This window comes from Microtus pennsylvanicus, chromosome 7, assembly GCF_037038515.1.
Source record: "Microtus pennsylvanicus isolate mMicPen1 chromosome 7, mMicPen1.hap1, whole genome shotgun sequence".
NCBI lineage: Eukaryota > Metazoa > Chordata > Mammalia > Rodentia > Cricetidae > Microtus > Microtus pennsylvanicus.
In genome coordinates, this window is record NC_134585.1 from 112,510,577 (window position 1) to 112,524,513 (window position 13,937).

Here is a 13,937-nt window from a genome sequence, read left to right on the forward strand (position 1 = left end):
TGGACTTCTTGCACGCTAGCACTTCCCAGTTCTAACCTCTAAACAATGCACCATGGCAATGGAAGTTCTTAGCAAACATATAATTCCGCATTTTCTGGAGCACTAGTCCCAAACTTGATGATCCACCATGATTTGCCTCAGAGCAGAGGCCCATAAAACCACAGATTCTAAAGGTCTTGACTGAACCAGCCCAAGGGGGCCTTTGCTGTCAAGTTCAGGAAACCCTGTTCCAACTCTTTATGGCCAAAGCCTGGCTACTAGGCATCCCAAATGACTAGCCTTGACTTCCATGACTGCCTCTGGATTGTTCCAGGCCTCCCCCACACGCTCCTCCTATCTGCTCCTCCACCTCCCCTTGGGAGGCTGCCTTGTGGATCACTGTTTTGGGGAACTAGCATTTTGACTCTTAAAAAATTCACTGTTCTCTCCCTTCTCTTTCCATTGGTGTTGATAAGATGGAAACCAGGGAATGTTGCCCACAGTGCAAGAATAGCCAAGTTACCCTTCCGGTGGTAGAGAGACTTGTACTCTAAAAATGGATTGTTTGCTCTACCTTTCCTCTCTGTTTGGCAGATTTTTCTAGACCGTTCCTATGCACATGGTGCTTTCCAGAGGAAGACAACGTATGTTAAGGTTGGATTGGTTTATATAGGTTCGATCATAAACTGACAGACACACACACACACACACAAACACACACACACACACACACACACACACACACACACACCCTGTAAGGCTAGGAAGTTTTAGTGCTCTCCTTGTGGGTTCATTCCTATTCTGAGTAGCTGCACACAATCAACACAAGTTGCCTACGCTGACCTTGAACTGCCGACGCTCCTATCTCCTCCCCAAAGCTGGGATTACTGCCCAGCTGTGTGGCTGACAGTCTTTGCAGTTCTGTCCCCTTGGCTGAATTTGCTGCTGAAGACTCACTCATACCGACCAGATGACCACTAGAGGGGGTCAATTTCTTGCTGTTGAACTGATACTGAGAGGGCTTAGAAGCCGGTTCCTGCCAATGGCTAAACAGATTGGTGAGGGTGGGAATGGGGGCTGGCTAGGTATCCTACCTGGGTCACTCCTCTCTGCAAAGGCCACGATGTGGATCCCGTTCAAGTCATCTTCCTGAAAGAGGAAAATAATCAAAGGTTAATCTCAAGAGAAGAGAAATATAAACGAGTGTGTCAGGGACAACAACATGGAGCCTGCATGGAATAGGGGGCAGGGGATGGAAATGGACACTGAGGTGCAAAGGGGCAAGACAGGCACACGCAAAGGAAGCAGGGACTGATGGGTGACTGGCAGGACACATGGAACTTTGATAAGGGACTCGGATCAGTGGGTTTCTAAGACAGGACAACACACACAAGAGTCAGAAGTAAATAGTTCTCACGCCTGTGGTCTGGCGAGTCCAGAGAGCAGCAGCAGCGGGAAATTGGAAAGCGTGTCAGTCTGGCTTATCAGAGACTCCGGAGCAACAAAAACTCTGGAAATGGCTCTAGCCAATCTAACAGTTTCAAGACAGTTCTGCGAACTTGACAGTTCTAAGCGCCCCCCCCCCCCAGGAGATATCATTGGGGATGGACCCAATTACAGGGACTCCTGAGCATGACTGGTGGATCCTGAACCCCCACCTTGAGCAGTAAAGAACCATCAACTCAACTAGGATTTGGGTCTCTGGTGCCCACACAAGAAAAGGGGAGAAGCAGAGCCCCTGGAGCAATTCAGGGATGCCACTACGTGAGTGCATGGTCTGAAGGAGGCCAGAAGAGGGTGTTAGATCCCCTGAAGTTAGAGGTATAGGCAGCTGTAAGGGATAAGCTGAATGTAGGGGCTGGGAACCGAACTCAGGTCTTCTGCAAGAACAGCAAATGGTCTTAACCACTGAGCCATCTTCCCACCCCTGGCAGGAACATTTCTATAAATGTGGGAGAATTTGGAATTTGGGACTATGGTGGTTTTAGGGTGTTCCTGGGGAGGGGGAGCCAGAGCAAGGGAAGTAAACCTGAGGACATGTCAGATAGCAAAGAGCATTTCACAGATGCACGTTTGGGACAGGAAGACTACCTGCCTGTCCCACCTTCGTGTTGATTATTTACTGGAGAAGGAAGAGTGAGGGTTTGGAGGAGACTCTTGTATAACAAATGTGACCCTCTGGAGACTCCATGCTACGAGATGGAGAAAAAAAGTCCAATGTATACTGATGACAGTTGCCAGGAGAGAGAGATTCACTGGGAACCCTTGTGTCATATCAGAGTCGTCCTATGGGGGTAGGGGACTCAACCTCCCCCACCTCCGTTTTCCATTTCGATTGCTTCTAATGCTGCTGCAATCCTATCTAAATGCTAATTTTTCCCCTTTGAGTTTGGCATGAACAAAACCTCCAAAAAAATCTAAGATAGATTAAATAGAAAATATTATTATTAAAAACAAGAGAGTGGGGTCGGCGTCGGCCGGGTTCTCTGGGGAATTGAATGTTACAGATATATATGTGTGTGCACCAGGTTATTAGGGAAACCCGACAGCAACCAGAAGGAGACTCTGACGTTCACCACCGTTTGACGATCACGTCCGTTTGCTATGATCGCCAGACAGACTCCCCCGGTCAGGTCTCATTAGGCGGCCCCGTGTCCCTGTCATCTGCCATCAGTTGGAACTGAGCACCCGTAACTCTGTGAAGCAGGCTTCATTTCTGCCTCCCCTTCTAGAATGCACTTGGAAATTGGTTTTAGAATTAAGAATCCATATTCATTTTCTGACAGGCTGCTCCAGGCGGGCCTGTCACTATCGTTAGCGGAGACGGGCTCTGGATAGAACACTATCAGAGGGACAGGGCAGCTCAGGCATTCGGGGCATGATCCTGTATCGAGCACCTGTAGAGAGACGGGGAGGCCATGCTAGATGCTGAGAATTTTCCTCAATAAACTCGTGGAGCAAGAATTCACGTGCAAACCGTGAGTCAAATGCACATCATATTCCTGTTCAGTACTTAAGAATCACTTAAGGAATCTAAAGCCGCAGAGATAGTGGTTACCTAAGCGGGACTGATTAGTTCTGTCTAACCCAGAGACCCTCTGTGCTGGTCCACCCTGTCCACCATAATGAAGGGTCATAAGCTGATAGCTTATCAACAACAGGAATCAGGGACTTATTTCTCACCGTTCTGGGGGTGGGAAGTCCAAGGTGCCCTCAACAACAAATTCAGTGTCAGATAAGGGCTTGCTTAGTCTCTGGTCTTTGGCCCCCCTCCTCCTTTCTTTTTTTTTTCTTTTCTTTTTTAAGATAGCAACTCCCTATGTAGCCCCAGCTGAATTCACTATGTAGCCCAGGCTGTCTTCAGACTTACTAGCCTCCTTCTGGGAGTACGCACATGATTCACCAAGGCCAAATTAGGGCTGCTTCTTCTTCTTCTTCTTCTTCTTCTTCTTCTTCTTCTTCTTCTTCTTCTTCTTCTTCTTCTTCTCCTTCTCCTTCTCCTTCTCCTTCTCCTTCTCCTTCTCCTTCTCCTTCTTCTTCTTCGTTCTTCAAGACAGGGTTTCTCTGTAGCTTTGGATTCTGCTCTGGCCTCGACCTCACAGAAATCCACCTGCCTCTGCCTCCCAAGTGTGCCACCATCTCCTGGCTGGGGCTTCATTCAAAACAGCAATTCCAACTATGAAGGCTCAGTCATGGCAGCCTGTCACCTTTCCAAAGGCCCCACCCACATGTGACATCACGTTTTCAAAACATGAATTTGGGTGAGCTACAAATATAGACCATGAAACCAACAGCGAAAGACAGTGCAGTTTCTCTGAAGAAGCTCATTGCTGCTGCATGCGATGAACGTGTTTAGAGAGGTTAAACACAGCCTGTGCACTTGGTGGCCATGCCACAGACCCTAAGGAGGAGGGGTGTGGAACCACTAGTCAACGCCCTTCTGTAGGTCCCTCAGCTTTTTGTCTGCTCCTGCCTTACAATGAATGTCCTGGCTTGGGGTTGTGGATGTTGAAATTACTATTATTGTTATTATCTTATTTATGACTATGATGGTGTATTATTATTATTATTATTGTGCGAGCATGCGATGGGGAAGGGAGCGTGCCACAGCAGGCGTGTGGAGGTCAGACAACTGTGTGGAGTCAGGTCTCTCCTTCCACTTTCATGTGGGTTCTTGGGGGTTGAACCCAGGTTCCCCGGCCGTGCGTAGCAACTACCTTAACTAGCTAAGGCACTTCCCCTTCCCTGAGGCGTTAAATTTTGAGGCTATTTCTCCTACATAACCCTCAACATTAACTCTGGGTGAGCAGCATTTGCTTGAATAACACTCTTGTTAACACAGAGTAACAATGCAATGCACCGTCCACCAGTTCAAGAAAGAGCCTTGTGTGTAAAACTCTCCTTCCGGGGGGAAAAATGTTAGAGAACCTAGCCCTGCCAAGAAGAAACGAGTGTTATCTACGTTGGCAGCTATGTTACCACCTCCATATTTTGTCCTATTTCCTTCACCTCTATGGAACTTTCTCAGAATGAACAGACTTAAAGAAAACAAGGCATAGCTCCCTAAGGCAGTGGCAACACCTTGGGGCTAATCGAAGGCTCTTTAGTCCTATCTTGGAAAGTATTCTGCGTTGCAAGATTGAAAAGCATCTTTCAGAAGAGATTACTGGGACAGAGGAGATAACTCCCTAGCTAGGTAAAGGCACTTGCCACTAAATAGGTGACGAATTCATTGGGACCTACATGGTGGAAGACAGGAAAACCAACTGCTACAGGTTGTCATTGGGCCTCTATGTCATCAGACATTGGTACCATGGCACACATGCACCCCACACACATACAAAATAAATAAAATTAAAGTAATGTTTTTAGATAAGTCGCTGGCCCTTATCCGCTGTGGGCAGTTGGCAAGGACTCTGGCTATTGACACGCAGTCTCAGAAGAACGGTGAGCCAGCACCAGGTTTCCATAGGCTCCCTTGCCTCCAAGTTCTCTGAACCGTAGAAACTATGGGTTCCCCTCAGATTTCCACACAGCAAATGCCACTAGCCAGCATTTTCTTCAGTGCTAAGGCAGGTATGGCTTTTTGTGGGCTGCTGTCTTGAAAACCTGCAGGACTGCAGAGAGCTAAGGGTAAACTGAGTGAGGCCGGCTCACTCCCCTGTCCTGTGCAACTGTTTTGTAAGGTCAGAGAGAATGGATTTAAGAGAAGGCTTGTAAGTCGCAAACTAGTCCCTATCGACAACACCTGTAGTTTAACTTGCTGTGGATAAGTGGTCCATCTAGATACTGCTCTTTGGAGCGGTGCCCCCCAGCGTGGGCACAGGGGCTGGGAGAGGCATGGACCTGACTTCTCACCAGTCCTTCTGACCAACTGGTGGCTGCTTTTCCTTTTTAAAACTGTGAAGACGTCTAGGAGAACCTGTGCTACTCTTTCCCTCATTTGGGGACTTGAATGAGGGCTGGCCAGATCATGTGACCAGTACAGAAGGCAGTGTTGGAAAGGAACAAACCGCTCTTGCTCTCTTCTTCTTTGTTTTGATTCAACTTACTCAGTGAAAAACAAAAAAAGTAAAAAGAGGTAGTGGCAGCGGAGGCAGGCAGACACATCCTTCCCACCTTTACCACCTCCCTCAAGGTGATAAAATATTTGTCTGTGTGGTGAGGGGAGGATTTCAGAAGCTCATAGGCTCAGGGGCAGGGAGGGGACACAGGCTTGGAAATCCTAGTCTTGAGCAGAGTCTGGGAGTGGGGATGTTTCTGCAGCTGTGTTCTCTTTCTCCCCAGAGACTTGACAATCATGAATGACCTCAGGATAAAGAAAAGAAGGACCGAAGACACCACAGACAAGGAAAAGCAATATGTGGTCTCAGTTTAAAATGGCGTTTCAGGTTCTGGAAGAAAGCCTGAGAACCTGTTCTAGGGTCAAGGGCAATGAAGAAATCTAATACCCAAGTGCAAGTGTCAGAATCTACATTAGATGCTGGGCCAGTGTAAAAAAAAAAGGGGGCTTTCTCTTGCAATAAAAGATACTAGTGGGACTCCTGGCCAATGTGAGTAATGTTGAATATTGATTTCTGGATTGCTTCGTTTTGTTTTTAGAGACAGGGTTTCTCTGTGTAACAGTACTAGCTGTCCTGGAACTCATTTTGTAGACCAGGCTGTTGTTGAATGCTTTCTGGATTCTTATCACTATGACCATGAGAGAAAAGCACTTAAAATATTTTGGGATTTTTATGTCAGCTACAGAACTCTCAAAGAGCACAGAAATATACTTACATATATGTATTTGCTTATGAGCATATTCTTATATATGAGAAGAGAGAGAAAAAAAACAAGGGGGTAAAATATCAACCTTTGAGGACTCTGGGTGAAATAGATTTTTCATATTATTTTATAAATCTGAAATGATTTGAAAGTGAAAAGAGTTTTTAAAAGAAATGCTTGCTTGTCCAATTTACAGCCCACAGGTCAGACCAAATGAATGAGGTCCGAGACAAAACCATAAGCTTTCTGAAACCATTATGAGATTTATTTGTGGGGTGTTGTTTTGCTTTTTTGGTTTTGTTTTACTTTCGAATTTTTAAATTTGATCATGTGGTTCTGGGGGCTGATCTTTCTAGATGACATTGTGTTGGAATGTCAGAAGTCTGAACAGCGTTATAGGCGTTTGCCATCCCTTTACACTCAGTAACAAGCCCTTGAAAGATGAGTTCCCTGAATGTGTGCTGTGCTTTCAGAAACAGAAGCAAGTCCAATGCTGGATGTGTGAGTTCCTCCCTGTGCAACCATGGCGCCCAACTATGAGTTTAAATTTTAAGTAAATAAATGTTTTCATTTTAATGCCCAACACCACAGAGGTAGCCTGTGGGGACATGGCCACTTTAGGGAGGGATATGGAGAAAACATGAGATTTGGGTTCAGATAGCCTTGCATCCCAAGAACTAATGCTTATTAGTTCTGTGTCCTTGAGTAGTTAACTTTGGTTGATCATAGTTTTTCCCTATGTAAAATGGGCTAAAGTGGTATTTGTCCCACATCTTTAAGTGAGACACCAGCAATGGCCTAGAAAACACCCCCAGACTCTGGTTGTTTTCTGTCCATAGACTTCTAGTGAAGCTGGGGTGGTGCACCCCCAATGCCTGTCGATGATACTGTTGGAGCCACCCAAAGTCTATGACACAGACCAAGAGGAGGAGCTGCCATCCCCAGCTTCTAGTGTCTCTCTCTAGTGTCTATAGCTGTCATTAACCAAGCACCTGCCAAGCCCCGAACACTCCATCTCACTCATCCCCGCCAAAGTCCCCATTTTAACTGGGGAAACAAAAGTCAGAAAGACCACGGGACATGCTATAGATACAAGAATACTCAGTGGCAGATACTGGACTTGAATCCAGGTCTCTACGACTTTGTAGACTGGGCTTCTTCTACTGTGCCGCCCAACCCAGCTGGTGGCATCTGCATGGAAGCCAACCTCTAAGGGAGATAAATTTGAGCAATATTACCTAGAGACTAGTACCCAGGAGGATTATACTGGATCCATGAACATGGGCTTTACATGAGCATGAGGCCATCCATGTTCCCAATACTTCACTCTCTAGATGCTCAACCCGGTCAGTAAGACTTGGTACTCAGAGGATAGCCTTCTTGAGGGACACATACCACAGGGTTTTGCCATTTCCTTACCCAGGTTTCAAACATGTCCTCCGGGCGCAAGCGACGCAGGGTGGGTCTGCAAAAGAGAGGAGTTTCCTTGAGTAGGGATCACCACAGGAGACACTGAATCTCAGCTCCGCGCAAATTAGACGCTGGTTCCTAAATTCACCTCTGCCCCAAGGAAGCAGAGCTTTCCCACCTGCCCTGTCAGGAAAGAACTAAGCCCAGCCCACTCAGCCTAGTCAGACTTGTTAGATCCAAGGCACACCAAGTACATGGGGATGGGTCAGAGGGAGCAGCTCCTTCCCACTGTCCCCTCCTCAAAGAAAGGGACTGCTCCCGAGAACCCAGAGTCAATCCTGAACAAGAAAATGGGACACACAACAATTATTCCTATGCAGAATGCCAATTTTAAACATTAGGGTCATCCATTAAAAACCTCAACAATAGACATCATGTTTACCCAGTGCTGTCTTTCCTTAGGGTCTGTTTAGGTGTCGGGGTCATGGCGCTTCAGGTTCGGTGAGCACGTTTGTTCGTGTCAGGGAGGAAGGAAAGGTGAGACCGCGGACGCACTACCGTGGCCTGTGTTCCCAGGTGGCTCCAGAGGCAGAGGACTCCAGATGGTGGGCCAGACCAGACCAAGGCCTCTTGTTTGTGTGACGAGACCCTGCCCGGGACACTGCCACACCCATTTGTTTACGCGTGAGCGAGGGTGTCTTCTCTGCTCCAAGCCCAGAGCTGAACAGCTGCGACAGAGGCCGTTTGACCCCAGAACTGTGTAAATATTTACTATGTGGTTCTTTAGTGAAAAATTTTTGTGGATCTCTGCTAGAGATGCTCTGAGTCCCAGCAAACATTCCTATCCCAGGAGCTGCCTGTAGAATTGGCCCTGGCTATATTATTACTTAATCACTCAGTCCTACCTGCTGTCTGAGACGTTGGGAGAATAACAACTCGAAGGTTGGAGAGTGGCCAAAGTTCCTCCCATAAAGCACCAGGAATGTTGCTCCACACATAGGAGTTGCCATTATAACTGTGGAGTTTTGTTCCTGTCTTACTCTGGCTTGAGTAGTCTAGAAGGATGTAGTCTAACCCTACCTGCAAATGTAGAGCCTTATTCAGAAGTGGTAACATCCTTGATATTGGTCAATGAATGCCAAAGCCACAGTGGCCAGTTCTGCTCTGTTGGGTATCTTCTTCTACGCTATTGCTCTCAGTGGCTCTGGACTCTTGGCCGTTACCCAGACTCATCCCGACCTCCACATGTACCTTTGATGCTCTGTCACAAACTCCACAATCTCCTCTTCGGTGTAAGGTTTGTTAGGGATGACAATGGGCTCATCCATGAACGGCTCGTAGAAGCCGACTTCATTCATCTTCAAGGACAGCTTCTTTGCCACCTGTAAGAGGCAGAAATCATACAATCGCTCACTGAATGCTGGCCTAGAGGAGCAGGGGGCTATCTACCCAAGAGAGGGTGCTTATCTTCTCTGGTAAACAGCATGAGCGCTCAGGGGCAATTTTAACTTAAATGTTGGAGTAGCAGAGACTCTATTGCTTGTAGTCTGGGCTGGGTTTAATCTGCCATCAAAGCAGACTCAATAGAAAAGAACTGGAGAAGAAGCATGAATTGACCAAGGCGGGGAACGCAAGTGTGTGGTTATCTTCCCTCTGCTGAGTTTGCCAGGGCCGGAGGAGCGAGCCTGCTCGCAGGGTGGCTTTAACTGAAATAATTTGGATGGAAAAGGCAATTGATGGAAACCATTATCGTACACAGGTTCACAGAATCAAAAGCCAGGCCATTCACCTGTCCTTGATCCGCTCATAAACTCGAATTACTAGTTGAGCCAAAGCACGGGACTTACGAGGGCCCAGTCTTTGTCCCAAGCTTGGTAGGTGTTTTGTTGGGCACTGGGAACTGCCCAGCCATAAGACAACTAGCTGCTCTCCTTTGCCTAGGAGGGAAAGGCTCCCTGGGACCTAGAACTTTCAGTGCTAAAGTGCAGATTGTTCCCAGGAAGCCAGAATGAGTGGCTCACCCTATAACTAAGCTCAAAGAAAGCGCCCGAAGCCTGACAGATTTTTTTTTTCTCTCTCTTGTTAAAGGGGCCACACACCAGTGCTTTGTCAGGGTAGAATGGTTGCTGTGTTTGCCTGCAAAGTTGCTGAGCTCAGGACCTCTCATTGCGACACGCTTTGAGAGGCCTGGAATGTGCAAGGCTCAATAGGAAGCCAAATGCCATTCTCCAGCTCTGAGCCATGGTCCAAGAAAGCACAGGATAGAACAGTGGCTCCTTTTAAACTTCACACCACTGCCTAGGAGCTGACACCTTGTGGTGGTAACCAGAGCGCAGTGACCCAGTAACCCAGGGATTAGGACTACTGGGGGAAGGGTGGGTGTTACACAAGCTCTTACACAAAGAGGTCTATTCTGTGGAAACACTTCTGTCCATAAGTATCATCACTTGCTATTAATTCTAGGTCGCTTCATTCCAAAAGACAAGCTTTAATTCCGACATCCTACGCAGGGTTGAAGCCAACAGGCCACACACAGGAAGAGCTACAGTCAGGCTGGGCCTTGGTGTAAGCCCATAACCCCAGCCCTAGGGAGGCTGAGGCAGGGGAATCACAAATTCAACATCAGATTAAACTAGAGTGAGTTCGAGGCTGGTCTCACTTGTGAAGATCTTGTCTCAAGATAAAGAGTGGGCTGAGGATGAAGTTCAGGGGTACAGAACTCTGTCTAGCATGCGTGAGGTTCTGTCCCCAGCACACACACATGGGGCGGGGTGAGTCAGAAAGCAGGAGAGAGTTTTCCTTACACCTGATCGCCTCCCCTTGGGTGGGTACAGTGTAAATGAGCAGGGCCTGTATTGACATAATCCTTTGCACACCTACCTACGGTACAACAAACTTGAAAATGCCAGGTCCTGCTCTCCAGGTTCACTAGCTCACTCATGTTCTAAGAGCCAGGTTTCTGGCCGATGAGAAATGATTACTTTGAAAAAATCTGCAATACTGTCCTGTACGTGGCCTGCTTACTATGTGCTGGCCACGGCTGCAGAGAGCTTTAGGTTGGTTATGCTATGCAGTGCGTGCTATGAACGTGTCCAGAGTATTGCTCTGCTCTGTTTTATATATGAAGAATAATTTGGGTGGGCGATTCATCAGGATGAGAAGGGCAAGTCCACGTCTACACTCAGAGGGAAAAGTAAGCGCTCCCTCTAGTTTCTCGTATTCCGACATCCTTTCCTTTTGAGAATTCCCCTCTCCTTGACCATGTAAAGAAAGGAATCTGTAGATGCTCCGTAAATAACTACACTGGCAGCCTGCATTCTAACGAGATGTTTTGTTGTCATCTGTCATGAGTTCTCATTAATCCGTCCTACATCAGGGGAAGTAATCGTGCCCTGAAGGTGAGAGCTGGTCAGACCCACAGGCATGTGCATGTCTGTGTGTGCACAGGTGCCTGTGCACAGGGTCTCTGGACCCTGGATGCTACTGCCTCAGTCCGCAATGTTAAGTCTATGGATGTAAAATTGGATTCTTGAGGCCTTAAGTTCTAGTCTGGAAGAGCCTAAGATTTCCAACAGTCTCTTGGCTCTTTCCTCCCTCACCATCTGCATGGTAGCCTGTACTTCTCTTTTTTTTCCAGCCTTGGATGATTGCATTTTGGATAGCAGGGACTGAAGGAGAGTTGACTGGCCAATGGATTTATTAGTTCCGTTTGTCTGTAAGTATTTAGCAAGGCTTTCCTGCTAATTTCTTGTCCAGGGCAAGACTCTAGCAAAACCTGGCTCACGGGTGTTACAATTACATAATGATGCATTGTACTCTCAGATGATACCAGAGAGTTCCATAAAAATAAAATTGCTCTTGGTTTTCTTTTTTCCTTTAGTTGGAATAAAGCTCGGTACTTTCGAGCAAACTACAAAAGACAATGAATATTTTCCTGGCCTTTGCATACACGGGGATTTTGACTGTGACTTTGGGGCAGTTTAACAGGCCAGTCCCGTGGTCAGCAATGAAGAGTCAGGTGAGCAGGAACCTGGATCTTCTCCACATCTCTCTTCTCCAGCAGCTCCTTCAGGCCCCGGTGTGACTAAATCTTCATTTCACTGGTCCCCAGGAAGAAGGAGAAGGGCAACTTTAGAGTAGCCTGATCTATACCACAGGGATCCGTGTGGGTCTCAAACCCGTGTGTCCTGTAAAGTTCCCTGGGAGGAGTTTTTGTTTTGTTTTTTGTTTGTTTGTTTCTAAGTTTAGAGTCCTAGGGCCAGAAGGATGGATCAACAGTTACAAGCATATTCTGTTCCTGCAGAGGACTGGATCAGTTCCCAGCACCCACGTTAGGGGGCTCACAGCCACCTGTAACTCCAGTCCAAGGGGATCCGACTGATATCTGTGGGCTTCTGCACTCTCATACACACACATGCATAATTAAAATAAAATAAATATTTCAAAAACTAATTCATATTCCCGTGTTCTCACACAACCCTAAAAAATCAAATTTTCTAAAATAATTACATAGATTAAGGTTTTTTTCTTTTAGTTGCTTTATCATATATATATATATATGATATGTATAGATAATCATTTATATCTGTTGTATGTGTCTTCGTGCACATTCATGTGATATGCCTAGTGGGTGTGTATGGAGGTCAGAGAGCAAATTATGGGAGTCAGTCCTTCATTTCACCATGTGGGTCCCTGGGATTGAACCCAGGTCATAAGCCTTGACGGCAAGCCCCTTTACCACTGAGCCATCCCATTGGCCCACACAAAGACTTTTAAAAGCTCAGTAGAGGAAAGAAGATGAATTGACTGCAGCTGGGAATGCTGACATCGTCAAATCTACTCCAGCAGCCTTGTCCTCTTTATGGGCCTCTTGAATTGTGTTACTACTGGGTTCTTACTAGTTTTCTGCCCTTTCACCTCTCTCTCTCTGAACTCTAACTTCTACGAGACCAATCACAGGTCTTGCTTGATGCTGTTGAGTCCTGGAAACCTAGAAGTCACTCGGAAAATGACTTGCTAACTGAATGGATGAATCCATGAAGAAGAAAGACCACTGTGTCGAATGTTTTCTCCTTGTGTGAAAAACTGGACCCAAACTGATCTTGTGTTCCTAGCGGCCACTTCTTCCCGGGCTTTGTAATGGCCTCAGTCGCTTTGGGGCTGTTTTTTTTGGGGGGGGGGTTGTTTTTGTTTTTCCAGATCAGATTTGCAATCTCCGATTGTTTGAGGATTTTCTCCCTTGTCTGGTCAGATGCCCTTGCCACAAACCTGGCTGTCTTCCTCCTCCTCGGCTTTATTACTTTTTCTGCTCTTGAGCTCATTCGCCCTCTGCTGGACATTGTGGAGGCCGCAGTCATGCCTTGTGGATCCCACCACCAAGTCCCGGGTGGCATTAGCCTGGTCCCCGGTCTGTGTTCCCTAGGGAGGCGCAGAAACTGCCGCTCTCTTTTCAAAGAGTGTGAGCCTCACAAGGCCACGTGAGCGGCAGCATTTAGGACTCTGGCTTAGCTGGTAGTAGAGCAGCTTTGGGGGGTTCGCTGGTCTCCCTGTCTTCATAGGCACAGATGTGAAGTCGACATACCATAGCCACAGACACGGAGTCACACTCTGGCTAGGCTGGAAGGCACTTCTAAAAACAAACTGCCCTGAACTCTGAACACACTGCCACTCAGAAAACTAGGAACCTGGTGATTAGCCACGCCCATCTGCCCAGGATTCTCTCTGTTCTTCCCTTCACACGAACCCGCTTTAATTAAAAAAAAAAATTACACTGGGTCCCATCAAGAAATTTTCATGCAACTGTGTAATCTCTCCATACATCACTACCCTTGTCTTCCTTTTTGTTTTTCTAAGAGAGTTTTACTTCTAATTTCATGTCACATGTATTACAGGGTTTTGTATATAATACAAAATGTAGAACCTATGCATTACAGAAAACATGATAATTGTGTTCCCTAGACTGACTCAGTTCACTCCATATGATGACCTCCAATTGCATACATTTTCCTGCAAACATTTCCTGCATTCTTTGTGGCTGGAAAATGGTCATTATGTGTACTTATCATTTTATCAATTTTGTTTTTATTTTATGTGCGTGGATATCTTGTATACGACTCATGTTCCTGGTTCCTGGAGAGGTCAAAGAGGGCATCGGAAACCCTGGAACTGGAGGTACACTTCATGGGGCCTAGGACTCAAACCTGGGTCCTCTGGACGAGCAGCCAGTGCTCTTGACTGCTGGGCCGTCTCTCCAGCCCCACATTTCCTTTAACTACTCTTCT

General features: G+C 46.8%; 1 protein-coding gene across 1 annotated transcript in view; it reads right to left on the reverse strand.

The window, feature by feature from the left end:
- Casq2 (calsequestrin 2) overlaps nucleotides 1-13,937 on the reverse strand; it is a 59,139-nt gene that overhangs the window by 11,685 nt on the left and 33,517 nt on the right. Inside the window, exons 6-8 of the mRNA XM_075981776.1 lie at nucleotides 8,908-9,038; nucleotides 7,666-7,711; nucleotides 1,074-1,128 (exon numbers count right to left, since the gene is read on the reverse strand). Of these exons, the coding sequence (XP_075837891.1) occupies nucleotides 1,074-1,128; nucleotides 7,666-7,711; nucleotides 8,908-9,038 (232 nt within the window). The remainder of the gene's footprint in view (nucleotides 1-1,073; nucleotides 1,129-7,665; nucleotides 7,712-8,907; nucleotides 9,039-13,937) is intronic.